Source organism: Pipistrellus hanaki, assembly GCF_964339955.1.
Source record: "Pipistrellus hanaki genome assembly, chromosome: 16".
NCBI lineage: Eukaryota > Metazoa > Chordata > Mammalia > Chiroptera > Vespertilionidae > Pipistrellus > Pipistrellus hanaki.
The window spans coordinates 3,290,580-3,309,848 of NC_140518.1; the positions used below are offsets into that span (position 1 = coordinate 3,290,580).

The 19,269-nt window shown below is 47.5% G+C and overlaps 1 protein-coding gene across 2 annotated transcripts; it reads left to right on the forward strand.

Moving 5' to 3' along the window:
- Nucleotides 1-21: 21 nt before the first annotated feature.
- On the forward strand, nucleotides 22-19,241 carry CD300E (CD300e molecule; the record flags this gene model as incomplete). Of its 2 annotated transcripts, none has more annotated exons than XM_084864014.1 (4): nucleotides 22-133; nucleotides 14,169-14,516; nucleotides 15,651-15,771; nucleotides 16,575-19,241. In XM_084864014.1, 4 exons carry the CDS (start codon nucleotides 22-24, stop codon nucleotides 16,846-16,848), a joined length of 855 nt encoding a protein of 284 aa, XP_084720140.1. In that variant the 3' UTR covers nucleotides 16,849-19,241. The 2 variants fall into 2 exon arrangements, with proteins under 2 accessions (XP_084720140.1, XP_084720141.1); XM_084864015.1 differs by lacking the exon at nucleotides 22-133 and adding an exon at nucleotides 10,606-12,055.
- Nucleotides 19,242-19,269: the final 28 nt, after the last annotated feature.

The following is a 19,269-nucleotide window of genomic DNA, read 5'->3' on the forward strand; positions in this document are numbered from 1 at the left end:
TCCAAGTCTTGTGACTCCAGGATGCGGGGAGGGACGCCAGCTTTCAGTCTAGCCGGTGGCCCGTGTGCATATCTCGTTCAGCTATGGGATCTCCGGAGGCTCAGCGGCCCGGCTGCATTCGCAGGGCATTGCGGTAGGTCCGGGAGCTCACGGTTCCTGATTCTTCAGTGAAGGAGCGTCCTCGTCACACCACGCAGCTCCGATCTCCCCCAGGGTTTGCAGAGGATAAGTCCTGAGACGCTGGCGCCGCTTCTCTGTTCTCCCTGGGCAGTTCCTTCCAGCATCTGTGAGACCAACAGCGGTGTGAAGCCTGAGGCTGAAAGATGACGGGCTTTAGGGAGCCCCTGAAGACTCTGAAATGTTTTTGCAAAATTCTCCTTTATTGCATTTTCCTAGGGAGAGGATCCAGACCTTAAATTACACTCTCTAGGATGCACACGACCCCCCAAAAGTTAAGAACAACCAGCTTGGGAAAGGCAGAAGGATGTTGGTTGAGAGCACAGACTTCAGATTCAAACCTTGGCTCCGATATTGTGTAGTTGTGCCAGGTTACTAAGCAAAATGTTTTGTACATTATCTCATTAATCTGACCAATAATCCTATGAGATAGTTACTAGTGTGTCCATTTTACAGGAATGGAAACTGATGCTTCAGGGTGGTTGTTTTTTTTTTTGTTTTTTTTTTTAAATGGAGGTAGCTAGTTGGATTTGGAACCAAGGAATAGATGACTTTAAATTTCACACTTTTTTTTTTCAGAGAGGAAGGGAGAGGAAGAGAGAGCCAGAAACATCGATGAGAGAGAAACATCGATCAGCTGCCTCTTGCACACCCCAACTGGGGATGTGCCCGCAACCAAGGCACATGCCCTTGACCGGAATCGAACCCGGGACCTTTCAGTCCGCAGGCCGACACTCTATCCACTGAGCCAAACCGGTCCCGGCTTATTCTGAAATTTTGAGTGGACCCTCATGTGGTAATTAAGTGGCAGTTTCATTTAGGATCCCTAAGGAAGTAATCTATTAATCATATACCAAATGGGAAACAAGGGAACTGCTAGGTTCAATGGATTTAAATAAATTATCCAGAATAAACTCTATGAGGATTTGATGCTGCATAAAATTATGAAATGGCGAGGTGAGATGGCTTTTCTTGCACTAAAACCCCAGCAACACCTCTCCTCCAGTGAAGGGCTTGGCACTGCTCCCTGGCCAGGCTCCAGGCTCTTGGCGTGAGTGAGAAGTACACAGGGGGGATGGAACAGCCTGTACATGCAGCCACCTGTCCCCCTCTACCCACCAGTGACGGTGGTGGAAGCTGGAGCAGCCGTCTTCCACCCAAGATGCAAGCCAGGTGCTGAGGATCATAGAGCTCCAGGCTACAAAGGACCTGTGGAGCCACCACGCCAGCCTTGGACTGCTTACCCTTGGATGTCAGAGCAAAGATACATACACTTCTATCGTGTATATAGCATGGTGATATTGGTTTTTAAGAATGGGTCTTCCAAATAATATAGTTGCTATGTGTATAAAGAGTAAAGACTCTGGCCAAAACCGGTTTGGCTTAGTGGATAGAGCATAGGTTTGATTCTGGTCAAGGGCATGTACCTTGGTTGCAGGCACATCTGCAGTAGGGGGTGTGCAAGAGGCAGCTGATCGATGATTCTCTCTCATCGGTGTTTCTAACTCTCTATCCCTCTCTCTTCCTCTCTGTAAAAAATCAATAAAATATATTTTTTAAAAGAGAGTAAACACTCTACCAGATAGTCAAAAGAGCAAAAGAGTAGGGAAGGATGGGAGAAAGAGAATTGTTTGAATATGCAAAGAAGATGTGAGGAAAGGGTGAACAGGAAGAGGCAAGATAGGTGCCTAGGGACAGTCACTCTGAGGATCATCTACTACTTTTAGCAAATACACCCAATGCCCCACTCTGAGGACCTTCATGCCTTAAGTTTTGTGCCCTAGGTGCTTCTCTTGTAATCTTGATCGTGGGAAGGAAAGGAGATGGATAATAGAGAGATGGTGGTAACATAGAATGAGAGTAGAGTAGGGATGAGATAGGGTGGAATGGGGAGGAATTTTAGAAGACAGGAAGAGAGGAAAGAGTCAAGGGCAACCTTCATGTTCAAGGTTCCATAAGGAAAGCTTTTAATTAAGAGAGTATTTCTTACACCTTGCATTTTAGAACTGGGAACAGATGGGAGGTCTGAAAAGCAGGCATAACTGGGGAGAAAAATTCTGCACTCAGCGGGGAGAGTGTGACAAAGGACAGGGATGTGTGACAGTCAGGTGAGTGTCAGCAGCTCAACACCCCACAACCATATTTAAAGTGAGGTCACCAGGCCATGGCTGTGGCTGAACTAGAGGGGGGACCTATTTCCAAGACAAGCTCTGAGGATGGGACTTTGGTCCAAGACACCTTACATTGGGAAGACCTTTATAGCTTATGTTCTTTATCCTTCTTACTCCTCATGACATCGAAGGAGACACAGATTGTTGGTCCCATTTAACAAATCGCTAGTAAAGGTAAGAGTTAGAACTTGCACTCAGGTCTCTTTCTACTCTCAGATCCTTCCAGTGGTAAAGCCCTGTGACTCTCCTGCCACTGTGTAATAGAGTGTTCTTGAATTCCTACTGTGTACAGGAGCTGGGCCCCAAAGGGGCTCTTACATGGTAGAGTCATTTGTCTGCATGTCCTACATCCCCACTAGATTGCTAACTCTTGAGAGCAATGCACAGGCTGGCTTCTTTGTTGTTGTTGTTAATCCTTACCCGAGGATATTTTTCCATTGATTTGTTTTGGAGAGAGTGGAAGGGAGAGGGAGAGACAGAGAGAAACATTGGTGTGAGAGATACACATCGATTGGTTGCCTCCTGCATGCATCCCGACCATGACCGAAATTGAACCCAGAACTCTATTCACCGGGCTGATTGATCTATCCACTGAGCCAAACCGGCTAGAGCCATGCTGGCTTCTTTTAAAAAATATTTTTATTAATTTCAGAGAGGAAGTGAGAGAAGGAGAGAGACAGAAGCATCAATGAGAGAGAATCATTGATCTGCTGATTCCTGCACACTCTCTACTAGCAAGTTGGCTTCTTTGTGGCCTTCCTCAAAACACCCAGGACCTCCTCTATCCTCTGGACAATTACTAAATAAAGACACAATGACAGAGCACAGGAAACAAACACTCCCGCTATGTGTTGAGACCCACCCTGGATCCTGAACCCGGCCTGGGCTGCAGAGAAGGCTTCTCTGGCATTTTTGTTTCTTCCCAAAGTGCTGGCCTTTGTTTTCTCTCTTATCTCCAGGGATGCTTTCCGCCTCGTGAGACACAGTCATCAATCAACAGTATGCTCTCCAGATACTGCCCCGTGCCAGACACCACAGGATGTGCATTATCAGTCTCTTAATTTAGTTTACATTTCAGGTAGAAGCCAGACAAGAAAGATTTCCCCCATCCATCAATTCCTGCTTCTGCTTCTTTTTGGAAAAACAACCCACCATTCGAAAAATAAGTGTACCTGAGGACCATTTTCTTGGAGGTGGAAGGATAGTGAGAAATGAGCTGGCCAGAGGAAAATGGTCATGATGAGAAAAGGGGACAATTGGTATAAGAAGACATCAATTTCAGATGTAGACGATATATTCGGAATAAAAAGGGAAGCAATGTAATTTTTATTTTCTCAGTCTTCTGGAGCTTGCAAAATTTCTATAGTGAATATAGAAAATATATACTTAAGTCAGGAAACAAAATTTAGAAAAAAACAAGAAATGCCCTTTCTTAAGCTGGATGGCGGGCACACACAGGTGTGGATTTTGATACTCTTTATCATTTATTTACAGGTGGAATAGATGTTTTGTATAAAGAATTTTAACACTATTTTTTTTTTCAGTCGTAGGACCTCTTGTTTAATAAAATTTAATCTGGAAGCAGTCCTAATTGAAGCAGGGGTTCCCTGAAGGCCAGCCTATTTATAATGTCCCCTTGACTCTTGCAACTATTGTTGGCATAAACTCTATTTTGTCTGATATGAGTATAGCGACCCTCAATTTCTTTTGGTTTCTCCTTGCATAGAATATATTTTTCCATCCTTCACTTTGAGCCTCTGTGTGTCCTGAAAGAATATCATGTAGGCAGCATGTAGTTGGGTCTTGTATTTTTATCCAGCAGCCAGTCTGTGCCTTATGATTGGAGAATTCAATCCATTTACATTTAGAATAAATATTGTTATGTAAGGACTTACATATGCCATCTTATTAATTCCTTCCTGGCTGTTTTCTATCTTTTATTCCCCCTCTCTCTTTCTGCTTATCTTTGTGAATATGCTGTCATTCCCCTCTCTTTATCTGTTGTGTTTTTGCCTTGTGATTACCAGGGGGCTTTCATAAAACATAGACAAAGCAGTCCATTTTAAGCTGATAGCAACTCAACTCTGATCACATACAAAAGCTTTACTCTTTTGCTTCACCCTGTTTATGGATTTGATGCCACATTTTACCTGCTATTTTGTGTATTTGTTAAAAGACAGTATAGATATTTTTAATACTCCTTTCTTTTAACATTCTTGACTAGCAATTTTTTTTTTCTTTAAACATGTTGAATATACTATCCTACTTTCTCCTGACCTGTAGAGTTTCTGCTGACGAATCCACTGATAACTTAATGGGTGTTCCTTTGTAGTTTACATTATTTCCTCCTCTCTCCCTGCTTTTAGAGTTCTCTTTCTGCCTTCAAATTTTAACAGTTTTATTATAGTTTGTCTTGGAGAAGCTCATTTCACATTGAGATAATGATGATCTATTAGCTTCTGGAAATTGAATGTACAAGTCTCTCTCCCCAGGTTTGGGAAGTTCTCAGCTATTATTTCTTTGAATAAATATTGCCCTCTTCTCCCTTTCTTCTCCTTCTGCAATTGCAATTATTCTGATATTTGTACTTCTGATGGTGTCCTATAGATCATGTCAGCTTTCTTTGCTTCCACCCTTCTTTTTTCTTTGATCTCCTTTGACCAGATTATGTTAAAGTTCCTATCCTCTAGCTCACTGATTCTATCTTCTGTTTGGTCTATTCTGCTATTGGTGCTCTTTATAACATTAAAAAAAATTATTCATTTAATTCTTCAGACCCATAATTTTTATCTGGTTTCTTTTTATGATTTCTATCTCTTTATTAAATTTCTCATCTTGTTCATGTATAGTTTACCTGATTTTGTTAAATTGTCTTGTTGTGTGTGTTAATGAGTCCCCAAAACATTTATTTTGAATTCTTTATCAGGTAGATTGCAGAGTTTGTTTTTAAATATATTTTATTGATTTTACAGAGAGGAATAGAGAGGGATAGAGAGTTAGAAACATCGATGAGAGAGAATCATCGATCAGCTGCCTCTTGCACACCTCCTACTGGGGATGTGCCCGCAACCAAGGTACATGCCCTTTGACTGGAATCGAACTTGGGACCTTTTAGTCTGCAGGCCGACACTCTATCCACTGAGCCAAACTGGTTTTGGCTAGATTGCAGAGTTTTATGTCTTTTGAGTTTATTTACCAGATTATTATTAGTTGTGTTTTTTGTTTGTTTGTTTTTTGGTGTGTGTGTGTGTGTTTGTGTGTGTGTATGTGATATCCTGGTTCTTTGATTCTTCATGTGCCTTGACATTTTGCATTTGAAGTAGAAGTCATCTCTTCTAATATTTATTAATTGGCTTAGGTAGGATATATTTTTTCATTGGTTTTATCTGTATCTGGAACTTTCTCCGACCTTGTATGCATATATCTGCTTTTTGCTCCCTCTCTTGGCAGAATTATTAAGCTTGTATATTTTCTCTCTACCTTACAATTTATACTACTAGGCTGACTGTTGGGAACCTCTTTTGTTTTCCAGAAGGTGGTGCTATAGCTCAAGTCTGTGGTTTTCCTTTCCACAGAGCCTGGCCTGTTTTCTGACCACACTCCTTCCCTGTCTACCAGACTGTATATTGCCACCACACTCAACTCATGCACAAGGATTTGGCTGCAGAGTTGCGGGAGGTATAGACTCAACACAGGCCATTGGGGAATTGGGTGAGGTTATCCGACAAGCTCATGGGTGAGTTTCTTGCTGGAGTTCTAAATGTCATTTCTTCAATGCCCTTTGATATTCTTATCTGCCTCCTTTTAGTCATGGAGGTCCTGCCCCAATATTCTGGTGGCTGCAGAAGGAAACTGGGTTTCTTCGGCAGTGTCCTCCATAGCTGGTGAAGTTGGATACTCACTACTCTCTCTTTTCTCCTTAAAAGAGGTTGCAACCAGCTAGTTCAACCCCACTCTGTGCTACCTTGGGTGAGAGGTAGTACTGGCTAAGTTCCATTTACCCTTTGCAGTGGATCTAAACAGTTCCAATGATCTCTTAGTCTAGTCTCACCTGTAGATTTGGGGGAACAACACACTCTTTAAGATTTCCTCTTAACCAATGATCACAGGTTGAGCGCTGCCTTTGTGCCTGTATGTCCCCATTGTTTACACCCCTAAGTTTTCTGGGACACTCGCTCTCATGCATGTATGAGCTCACATAGAAACTTCTGTAGAATCTAGGAACTGAAACTGCAGGCAGTTTAGCAGGAAGTGTGCAATGCTGGGCAGTTTCTAAGAGTTATTGCTCGTGTGGTTCTTCGTGACTGACTCCTAATTAGAAGCTTGTATTCATCTTTTTTTTTTTTTTTTTTTTTTTTTTTTTTTTTTTGCTGACTAGTGGACTATGCATGTGAACATAAGTGGGAATGTGTGAAAGCTCTTTGTATTTGAATGCGAGCATTTTACGTGTTCTTCTATGGGGTTCACCAACTGGAAAAGCAGATCTGCAGGGGCTCCTCACACACGTGCCCCAAGATATCTGGAACTGCTGTGGCTCATATGCTTTCTCCGGGCCAGCCTGTGGGCACAAACCTTTGCTTTGGGTTTAGCTTTTGGCCACATTGGGCTTGTGAGGAGCTGCAGGAGTCCACCAGAAACCAGAGTGCGGGAATGTGCCACATCGCAGCATTGCTGGCTTCCTCTTCTGCTGGGCTCCTCTGGGGAGAAATCAAGTCATGGGGGTGGGGAAGGAGGCCAGTGTCCATGTTCCAAGTTGTCCAGGGACATCCTGATGGAAGCAGAGGTGGAGGAAGGAGTAGCAACACTGTCCAGTACAAACCTCCACAAGGTGGGTCCAGGCAGGGTTTGCATCACAGGCTGGAACAGCAGGGGATAGAGGGACCAGGCCAAATGGCCCCTGTAATCCTGACTCAGAACATGTCCTAAGTGTGGGAAAAGGCTGTGGGGACTGAGGAGCTGAAATGGCCTTTGGAAATGAAAGTTTCCAGTGACGCCCAGCTGTTGGGGCTCAGTGGTTGAACATCAATCTATGAACCAGGAGGTCACTGTTCAATTCCCAGTCAGGATACATGTTTGGGTTGCTGGCTGATCCCCAGCATGGGGCCTACAGGAGGTAGCTGATCAATGATTCTCATTGATGACCTCCACGACTGGAACAGGGCAGATAAGAATATCAAAGGGCATTGAAGAACATCCTCCGGCATGTTTTTCTGAAATTAACTTCTTGTTTTTCTTCATTGACTCCTCTTCCTCAGCCAACCCCTTAAATATCAGGTCCTCCAACATTTCTGTCTTCTTCTTGGTCTGCAGTGCAGATTCTCTGAGCAGTACATACACTTAAGTTGGAGAACATTCCTTTCACCACTGTCTCATCCATTCTACTGGCCTCACTAAGCCCCCCTGTCAAACTTTCCATTTAGTGTGTTGACCTTCCACCTCTCTCTTGGACCTCGACCTGCAGGTCTTTTCATGACCATTCCTGAAGCTCCTCCAACTCATTTCCTTCCCTGCCTGTTCCCCCGGCTTCCCTCACTCAGTTCATGGTGTCCCCCGCCCCAAAGCTAGATGTTCTAGATTATGTTTGGCTCCTTATTCTTCACCCCGAAGGGACAAAAAATCTTGTCGATTCTACCTTTATTTTGTAACTCTTACATTTTCCTTGTTTTGTCAATTCTCATAGCCACTCTCAATATTTGGAGTTTTATTACTAGACTCCCCTCTTTCCAGTCTATCCCAAGTACCCCTGCAGGAGAAGCCTCTTTCCAAACCTTATTTGAAGAGAGGAGAAGGTGGTGCTGTAGGTAAATGCCTGAACTCACTGCAACTCCTCACAACTATGTACATCAAAATTACAATTAAAATACAGAACACACACACACACACACACACACACACATAAATAAAAATAAATAAATAAATTACAGAACAACCATCATTCAGAACACACACACACACACACACACACACACACACACACACACATACATAAATAAAAATAAATAAATAAATTACAGAACAACCATCATTCAGAACTGACTGAAAGCCGGCTGGATGGGAGGGAGATCGTCTCTGCGGAGGCCGCCCACGAGGAGCGAGGGGTCCCAGCCCCACACCAGCCCCCCAGCCCAGGCCCAGGGCTGGGAAGAAAAGTCCCCTAACTGTAAAAACTAGCGGGGATTGGGGCTCAGTGACACGGAGGCTGCTAGAGACCCAGGTGTTCCTTAGGAAGAACTGGTTTACATCCTTAATTTACAAACGTCCCACTTCCTCTAAGCTCCAGCGCCAGGGCGAGGCTCTGGGGAACCCAGACACATACCGGAAGGAATTGGATTGTCCGGCGTCAGGCAGGAACTCTGGGGAGGGGGGTGGTGGTGGTGGTGGGGCTTTCTCCCAAGTGGGTGCTTGCAGAAGTCATTGTTCCTGGCAGCTATTTGTGTTTGCTCCACCCTGGTTATTCCCTGAGACCCCGCCCCATCCAATTTATAGCCCCATCTGATTTGAAGCTTCACTCAACCTGTTTGCAACAGCTTTTGCATATAAGTGGCCTGTCCTTGTTCTGGCCTCAGACTGCTAAAATCTCTAAACAAGCTGCAGCTGGGCCAGCGTGCCCCAAGCCTATCAGTAAAAGGCCCAAGACCCGGCACCAGCACCAGCCTGCCTTGCTTCCCAGCTGGGCCTCGTCTGGGCACCTCCAAGCCCAATACAAACAGCTCCTGCAGGGTGGCCCCAGGCAGTGACTGCACCTCCCTGGAGGCCCTAGAGCCAGTGCACCCCGTGGACAGCTTCAGACCATAGCAGGTTACAGCTCTGCACGTCCATGAGCAACACACCCAACAGGCAGACTCAGTGAGCACCAAAGCCCTCCTGAAGCAAGTCCTGCTCCATAGGGGTGTTCCCTACACAAAGAAATTGAGTGAACAAAATAAACTGGTGAATAAAATAGAATCAGAGGCATGGAAGCATGGCACAGACTGATGAATCTCAGACGGAAGTGGGCAGGGGGTAAGGGAAGAGATTAAGCAATGATCTTACCTATGGACACGGACAGTAGGGTGGTGAAGGCCTGGGGCGTGCTGGGAACAGGGTGGAAGGGATCAATAAGGGGGAGAAGAGGGGAGCATCTATAATACTCTCAACAGTAAAGATAAAAAAGTAAACTTTACATATTAAAGTTTAACTAATGTTTTCCACTATTATTACCCGTATACGGCATCTTCCTCAAATGTAAATTCTTTGGGTTGATTTCTCGGTTGGGTGGAGTACTATGAGTAATTTTAGTTAATTCTCATTGGAGGAAGTTTTTCCCTCACTGATTTTTAGAGACAATAGAAGTGGGGCAGGGGGAGGGTGGGGAAGAGACAGAGAGAAACATCTCTGTGAGAGAGACATCGATTCGTTGCCTCCTGCATGCGCCTCGACCAGGTCTGGGGATCAAACCTGCAGCCCACATATGTACATACGTATGTGTTCTTGACTGGAAATTGAACCTGTGACTGTTTGGTGTGTGGACTGGTGCTCTAACCACTGAACTAAATTGGGCTATGAGTCATTTTTAAGAAAAGACAGTATACATGGAGGGTGTACCTTTGGAGTTGTTGCATTTTTAAAGTGTCTCTTTTTCTCTATGAGATATAACATTCTTGGGCATTTGATTCTTTTCTTTCAAAATACCATAGACATCACTCCATCGCGTATATATGTCTACTTAATTGCATATAGAATATAAGTTACACACATGTATGCATTTAATTGTAAAATATACCATTCCTACAGAAGACTGCATATAACACACATGTATAGTTTGCTGAACAATTCTGAAGCCGTGTTTATATAACTACCAATGAGGTCAAGAAAAAGTATGCTGTCAGTACCCATGTGCTTTGTTGTTGGGTCTAGGGCACAACCTATGTACCATCTTTCATCAGATACAGTGAAAGAGGGAAGATAAGAAGTCGTGCCTTGCCAAAGCCGGTTTGGCTCAGTGGTAGAGCGTCAGTCTGCGGACTGAAGGGTCCCAGGTTTGATTCCTGTCAAGGGCATGTACAATACATTGGTTGTGGGCACATCCCCAGTGGGGGGTGTGCAAGAGGCAGCTGGTCAATGTTTCTCTCTCATCGATGTTTCTGGCTCTCTATCTCTCTACCTTCCTCTCTGTAAAATCAATAAAAATATATTAAAAAAAAAAAAAAAAGAAGTCGTGCCTTATAGGGGAAGTTAGAAATGGCAGGTGAGTGGGCAGAGAGCTATAAAAGAGAGTGAAGCTTAGGGCCATAAATATCGATCTCTGAGGAAATAGAGGGGAAAGTAGAAGCCTTTTCTACTGATGGGGCTCATCACTGGATTATATTTCCAGGCACCTGTGTCCTAGGGAAAAGTACACTTCCGATATGTAAGCTGGACTGGAGGGAATGTATAACTGGTGAGAGGCCAGAGGAGAAGCTGTTTTTCATGTCCACGACTATTCCAAAGATATTTAGCTTTTGCTGATCAGTTAACTAGGTTCCAGGCTCTGTGCCAAGCACTTGACTTGTGTTCACTCATTTATTCCTATGAGATAAGAATGATTACTATTATTTTATTTTATAGCTGAAGAAACTGAGGATGAGCGCAATTTAGCAACATGCCCAAGGGCACATGGTTAGTAAAGGATGGAGATGGGATTTGAGTCTGTGCTCAAATCTATGTTCTTAACCAACACTCTGATACGGAACTAGAGGCCCAGTGCACGAATTTGTACACCAGTGGGGTCCCTTAGCCTGGCCTGCAGGATTGGGCTGAAACCGGCTCTCTGACATCCCCGAGGGATTTTGAGAGGGCAGGATCAGGGCCAGGGAGAGATTCAGGAAGCTGGCCAGCAGAGGAGGGACCTTAGGGGTGAGTGGGGAGTTCCAGGGGGTGTCTGGCCCATCTCACTCAGTCCTCATCAGCCAGACTCCAACAGCAAGCTAACCTACAGGTTGGAGCATCTGCCCCCTGGTGGTCAGCGCACATCATAGCAAGTGGTTGAGCGGCCTTAGCATATCATTAGCATATTATGCTTTGATTGGTTGAAAGGCCAACTGGACACTTAGCATATTAAGCTTTTTTATTATATAGGATTAGATTAATAGTGCAACACCAAGAGGAGTGGCCCCTTGGGAAGAAGGAAAATTGGGTCTGGAGCCCAGGAAGGAGATTAGGTTTGAGGAAGAGGTATGGGGCCATCTGCCTGGAGGTGGTCTCTAAGTGGGGTGTTTTATGACGCAGAAGTAGGCAGCCAGAGAGAAGGGGTAGCTGATTAGGACAAGGAAGAGTTCCAGACAGGAAGAGAGAGTCAGGGGGACACAGGATCTCCTCTGTGCAAGGTTTCAAATAATTGGGATTGACTTTCATGAAGGCTCAGGGTGTGGCCCAGACAGTATACTGCCACTAAGAAGGAGGAAAAGTCATCAGATTTTCCTTGTTGCGCTTAGTCCATCCTCCAGCATGGCTCTTGCCCCTCTTCCCATTTTTCTAAGTAAGGCTTCAAATTAGGAAGTAGCTTAGAGATTGAAAAGGAAGCAGATGACACAGAAACACATAGAAAACTTGAAGGAGAAGAAGGCGGAGGAGCCACGCTCTGCTGCAAACAACTGGATTCCAGCGGGGACTTGGAATCGCAGGGGACACCAGCCAGGGATATTGGACCATGTGGCTGCCTCCAGCTCTGCTTCTTCTCTGCCTCCGAGGTGAGTGGGGCTGGGGTTGGGGGAGCCTGCTATTACAGGAGGCAGAAGGTAGAAGGTGTGCCCTGAGTTCAAAGCCAGAGGCAAAGGGAAAGCAGAAATGGGAAGGACACATCCATCCATCCACTTGAATATTCTGCTACACATTTAAACATTCGTCCCCAGATCCTACATACTACAATTACTGAGTACCAACTCTGTGCCAGGACTGTTCCAGAAGCCGTAATTAAGAACCCTTTCTGCACTCAGGGGCTCATGGTTGATGAGGAAGTTAAGTAATTCCTATACAACGTGGAACTCCTATAGAAGAGACCCTTAACCCTCTTGTTGGGAGGACACTAGTCTTCGCCAAGGCCTCACTGGACGTTGGTCTTGAAGAATGAGTGGAAAGGGGACTCAGTTACGTCAGATGTGGCGCTAGAGGGATTGTGGAAGGTTCAGGAATTGGCAGTGGTTCTGTTTTGTCGGAGTCCAGTTGAAAGGAGCTGGAAAGATTTTCTAGAAAGAATTAATGGAGCTGGAGGGGGGGGGGGTGGGTCGTCTAAAATGCCATTTTCAGCATTTACCTTAAATTTTCTTTCGTAAGAAAGTAAGTGAAATTGTCCATCTCAGGCTGGACTTCAGAAGAGCAACTCTTAGAAAAGACATTGCAAATGCCTGAGGGCACTTTCCTTCCGCGTCCCTCTTCTGTGGGAAGTAAGTTTAGGATGAAAATGAGAGGGTAGTCTTCATCTTTGTAGAATAATTTTATGGTTTGGTCTCCTTACGAAGCATAGGACCTGCCCACCACAATGACAGGCTCTTCAGAAACTGGGTGGGAAGGCAGAGATTTCAAAGAAGAAACCAGCTGGGCGACACTGACCTTGTGTGGTTTCCTAATAAGTGGAATGAATGAGTGGGCTGGTGACCTCCGAGGTGTCCTAAGGCCCTCATATCCAAGTCTTAGACGTAGAACGACATTTCAAAGAGATGTATTTCCGTACACCTGGGCGGTGCTCGAAACGTCTTAAAAGATGATGACAATGATGATAACGGGTAGACATTTTGTGAATCACCACTGTGGACAGAATAGGCACGCAGAGCAGCTTGTATGGCCTCAGGAGAGTCAATGATGAACGTGTTTTCCCAGCGTCACGTTCAGTGACAGCATGAGATTGGCTTGGAATCAGTCAAGTGAGAGTATTTACACCAGGGAAATGGGCAAATGCTTCAAATCAGGCCTTCTTCCCCTCTCCCCCTGCAGAGAGCTGGTTATCAGCTTTGTCCCTGCTTGTTTTAATCTACTTGCTTCAATGAGATAAAATTACCTAAGTGCCCTGGCCTGGGTGCAGGGAAAGAGATGACGGAAGACACCATCATCTTCACACACAGCCGACTCACCTTTCCCCCCAGGGCCCTTTGCAGCTGGGGCTCAATGAAAACTTCCAAGTCACTTGGACAGACTTACATGTCCAATCTCCTTTTTTCAGCCCCGCTCCTGTCTTTCCAGGCCCTGGGACCAGCTCATGCCCCACACCTGTGACAGGAAGCCTACTAGTGCCTCCTTGGGGACTTGCCCCTTCTCAGCGGCCAGCGCTGTGACAGACAGAGTGTGTTGATCCTCCCTAGAGAGTCCCGAGAGCCAGAGATTTAGTTTTCCTCCCTCGAGGACACACGGAGAGCGGAGTAAACAGACGTGGACTTTTAAAGGACAGGCCCGAGTTGCAGGAAGCTCAGCATGCAGAAGTCTCACTCCAAAGGAAAGTTGGGTAATGACAGAACCTCCTGCCCCTCCCCCCAGCAGAGGCTGCAGGCTAAGCACAGGGCAGGACAGCCAGCTCTCTCTGCTCTCACCTCCAGCTGTGGTGCGACTCTGCCTGCCCTAAGGGCCAGGGTCCCGTGGGTTACTCCATGTCTCTGGGCATCCAGAGCACAGGCTTCTCCTCCTCCTGTTGACTGCCGTCTCCAGGCCCTCTGGCTTCTGTCTAAGCTCAGGTGTCCTTCCAGGTCGCCATTCCCAAGCCCAGGACCGTCCACCCCTCCCTGGCACCTTCCCCCTGGGGCTTTCAGGCCACTGCTGCTGTTGTTACTGGGGGCCATCGGGATGCAGTCCTGGGATGTGGTTTGTGTTTTCCAGGCTGCCTGTCCCTGGTGGGCCCCAGATTTGTGACCGGCACTGAGCGGGACTCCCTGACCATCCGGTGTCGGTACGAGAAGGGTTACCAGGGGTATAATAAATACTGGTGCCGAGGACAGTATGACACCGACTGTGACAAGATTGTGGAGACCCAGGGAACTGAGAGAGAAAAGAGAAATGGCCGTGTGACCATCAGAGACAACGCTGATGACCTCACCCTCACAGTGACCATTGAGAGACTCCACGCGGGCGACGCCGGATCCTACTGGTGTAAAATTCAGACAGTGTGGATCCTGGACGAGTGGTCACGTGACCCCTCGTTTCAGGTTCAGGTGTCTGTTTCCCCAGGTAAGAGCTCCCCTTGCTCCAACCGTGCACCTCATGGGTCATCAGACTCGCTCTCTCCATCTCTTTCCTCCTCACCTGCAACTTCCACACAGCCTAACCCATTCTTCCCTCTTTCTCTTTTAGGCTGAGGGTAAAGTTTTCTCCTCCAGTTCAAGAGCAATAATCCTGTGGCTGGCTTCTCACCCCGTGGCTCCTTGCCTCCCATCCCTGTGGGCCAAATCCCCTCTTTGCTCATCCGTAGCCTTTCTCCATCCATTATCCACACCCTCTCCCATCCTCAGCCCCTTCCTCATCACTGCTCTTTGCCTCGGCCTATCACCTGTGCATGCCAGCTGGTGATCCTGCGGCCTCCTCCACCTGCCACGGTTTCTCCTCTCCCTCCTTTCTGCCGGCCTGGGAGGTGGGTGAGGTACGCTCCCTCCTCGGTGCTCCAGCTGTGCCTGGTGGGGTCCCACCCCAGTGTCCACACTTTCCATTAACGTGGGCCAATTAATCTGCTTAGGTGTCTCTGCATCTCGGTAAGGGCAGGGATGGTGCCACATCCATCACCAAGTCCCCAACAGCAAGGACCCCAAAGGCTGTGTAAACCCGAGCCTGTGTCGGGTGCTCTGCGAAGGGCTGAGCCCTGGATGACTGCTTTTTAGGGGACACTAAGAGGCTAGGACAGAGTGGAGGTGGGCTGTAAGTTATGTCAATAGTCTGAACACCTGAGGTCCTCGGGAGAAACTGGGTGGCACCTATCCCCACCCCAGCTTTGGGTTAAAGTGGCTCTAGTTTCCATATAAATGGCGCTCTGAGCCTCTCCCACAGTCTCTATGAGGCTCTGAGCCAGCCTCATCCAGAATCCTCCCTTTGAGTCTCCTCCTCAGGCTGGGGAACCCCTGAGGGACCTCTGCCCTCACCCCAGGTAGAATCAGACTTGGGGTGGAAGGAACAGCCTGGCACTTACTAGAGGTGACTCTTGGCTGGATCTGAGGGGCTCCACCCAGGATGTGGCCTGGGTTTGGCTTCAGGCTGTCCCCTGAACCCCCACTCCCACCCCCACCACCACCCCCACCGCACCCCAAGATTCAAACAGCTGTGTGGTACATGGCTGGGGAGACAGCGATGCCTGATGTGTGATTTTACCTCCAGCACCTCGTACGACCACAAGACGTACAACCACAAGACGTACAACCATAAGACGTACGGCCACACCTGCCACGTTCCTGGCGGTGACCGCTGGGCAGAATTTCAGCACCAACCACTGCCCAGGGTAAGGGCCCAAGCCCCGGAGGCCATGGAGGAGGAGGGTCAGCAGCCCTACGGGACCCTGAGGTGGGGGCTGAAAGCACACCACGTCTTTCTCCCTTCTGTCTGTGGAGTTTCCCTCCAACTCAGGTCCTGATTGTCACATGGGGATTCTGAGTGGAAAACGTCACTGGTTCTGTGCATCCTGACCCCGGGGGGCAGTTTCGGGGACACAGGAGGAGGCTGGTTCCGGTGGCAGTGCAGCCCCTTCCCCACTCTGTGCTGGGCTCGGAGTCCTGGTTCTGGGCCCTAACCTGGGCTCGCTCCAACTTCTCTACTGGCGACACTGCTCCTCCCACGAGCTGCTTGTGGGTTTGTGGGGAGACGGGCCGGCTCCAGGCTGGAGTTTGAACCCATTAGTTCCCCAAAGTTACTAATTAAGGGCTGGGATGCTTCAAGTGTGAGTTTCAATACGTCATTGATAAAGGGGAAGCCGAGAGGCAAAGGGACGGGGAGAGAGAGAGAAAGTGGGGAGCACCCTCAGAAATCTGGCGTGGCCTGGTTCCTCTTCTCCTTTTCTCCATCATCTTCTTCTCGCTTTCCTCCATCATCCTCTTCTCTCTTTTCTCCATCGACCCCCTGGGAAAGTCCCCAGGGCAGATCTGGATCAAGCGGGGAGGGATGGCAGGGGCTCGGGAGTGGGTCCCTTCTAAATTGGATTCCGAGTGATTCGGGCTTCAGAGTCAGGCACAGGGAGAAGCAGGGACTAAAGGGTGCCGGGCCTCCCCCGGAGGGGCATGTCATTTCCCATCGTTGTGTCCCCCACAGGCTTCCGCTCAGCACTGTCCACTTCCTGTTTCTGATCTTCCTGAAGCTGCCCCTGTTCCTGGGCGTGCTCGCTGCTCTCCTCTGTGTGAGCAGGTGTCAGAAGGGCTCCGGAGGCGGACAGAGTCAGCCTGACCAGGGGACTCCACCATGCCATCCACCAGCTCCGGAAAAGCCCTGTCCGGGAATACAGACCTTCCGACTGGACCAGAGAGACCTGCGGGCTCTGCACTCCAGGGCAGGGAGGCAGCAGTGCCTGGACTCTGCATGGACCTAAGCCTTTGGGGGTTATTGTTCCTGTGCCTCCAGGAGGGTCCTGGATCTCAGAGGACACCGACTCTGGTCTTCCAGGGGCAGAAAGATGAATCTCCGGGCCCCTGTGTTGGGTCCTCCTCTCTCTGTCCCATATCCTCCAGTATTCTCTGGAAGTCACACTCTCAGAAAGCCTGGCTCTTTATTCTTCTCTGTGGCACAAAAACTTAGCTCAGTGTCCCCCAGGGCAATAACCACCTCCTCCCTGCAGACAGGAGGCTCCTGGAAGACACGCCCCTCACAACTTCAGAGCTTGAGCTCCCTGGACTCCATTGTCCCCTCTTCTCGGGGTCTCAAACCTAGAACACCACAAGAATGGGGTGTTGTTTACAAACACAGGAAAGGCAGGCACAGGCTTGAGTGGTACATAGCTTAGGTTACTCAGTGTGACCAAGCAGAGAAATCTAACAGGAAGCCAGAGATGTGGGTTAGCAGAGCACTGATGCTGGAGAGGAGTCGGAGGGAGAGGTGAAATCTTCAAGGGAAAAGTTCAGAACCAAGGACAGAGCATTTGAAGACCCTACAGATAAGAGCCAGGCGTTTGGGGTTCTGTATTTTCTTCAATGGATCTGTGTGTCTGTCCCTCCTCTCGTGTCACATTTCTTGATTACTGTGGCCACAGCAGTAAGTCAACATCAGGTTAAGTGACTACTTAGCAAGAGTAGCGAGTACAGGCAGATATAATTCCTCCCTCTTTATTCTTTTTCAAAATTGTTCTAGTTATTCTAGTTCCTTTGCCTTTCTGCATACAGAAAGCTTATCTTTAGCTACCAAAAAAATCTTGCTATGGCTTTGGTAGAAATTGTGTTAAAGTTATCCTATATAATAAAAGGCTAATATGCAAATTGTTTCCTTGACCGGGAGTTCAACGAGGAATTTGAGCAGGGGGTGGGGCTGGCCCTCCAACAGCCAGGCCCGATCAATCTCGATCAGGCCTCATCCATGCACGAATTCATGCACTGGGCCTCTAGTAGATTAATATTGTGAAATGGGTATCTTTATGATCTTGAGTCTTCTCATCCACAAATGTGGTGCAGTTCTTTGACTTCCACCATCAGCATTTTGTAAATTTTTAGCATAAAGTGCAGTTCATGTTCTGGTGGATTTATACCTGGGTAGGGTACTTCTTCCTTTGAGGGGAGCATTTGTCAAATACTGTGTTTTTCATTTCAGTTTCTTCATGTTTGTTGGTAGTATATAGAAATATAGAAATACTAGAGGCCCTTTGCACAAAGATTTGTGCAATAGGTCTTCCTTCCCCTGGCTCTCAGCACCAGGTTTCCTCTGGCACCTGGTACCCAGGCCTTTGCTCTGGCCACCACCTTCCTCTTTCTCCAGCAGGAGTCTTTGCTCCAGTTGGCTAGAGCCTTCAGTGTTTCTTCCAGCTGGAGCTTTCAGTCTTCTCTGCACCATCCAGAGCACTGCTCCTGTAGCTCCCTCCTCCCCCCATTTCCCCCTCATAGCAGGTGTCCTGCCCAGCCACTCTGTATCTGTATATGCAAATTAACTTGCTATCTTATTGGGTTAATTTACATACTCACACCTGATTGGCTGTTGGGCATTGTGAAGTTACAGTCAATTTGCATATTTATATTTTGTGTGTGTGTCCCTGTGACCTTGTAAACTCATTGATCAGTTCTAGCAGTCTTTTGGTAGATTGCTTGGGATCTTCTTTGGAGACAATCATGCCATGTGCAAGAAAGACACTTTTATTTTTTCTTTTCTAGTGGGTATGCTTTAAAGGAGTCCTGGAGGCCCCAGAGAGCTCCTGGAAGCTTTTAAGCACTTGGATGGCTTTTGTGAGCACGTAGCATAAAAAATCCATGGTTTTCAGGCATTTAAACTTTTAAACGAGAAGCCCAACGTGAAATCCCTCCTGTCAGGCATCAAACTCCATTAAAAATATTGTGATCAAAATGGAACAGGCTTGCGAATCCCTGCAAGTCGTGGGTGCAGGATGTAATCTCTGGGTGAAGCGGAAAAATTTTGAAGCATTGCTGTGTCTGCCCAGCACTTACGCCTGGGACCATATGGCACCCTCAGCAGGTTTGGGAACTGACCTTCTCCAGGCACAGATGGACCTGCGGGGACCACGTGCGGGCCTGCCTGGGCTGGCTCAGGCCAGGTCCAACTCTGCTCCCTGACCTCGTGATTGGGGAGCAGGGGCCTCACCCTTCAGGTCTTCTTGTTCTCACGTGACATGAAAATGCTGGGTTAAGACTTGCACGAGGGCAGTTTTAAAACATGGATGAGCCTGACCAACGTAGCCCAGTAGTTGAGCATTGACCTATTACCCGGGAGGTCGAGATTTGATTTCCTGGTCAGGGCACATGCCCAGGTTGTAGGCTTGATCCCTGGTTGGGGGCATGCAGGAGGCAGCCAATCA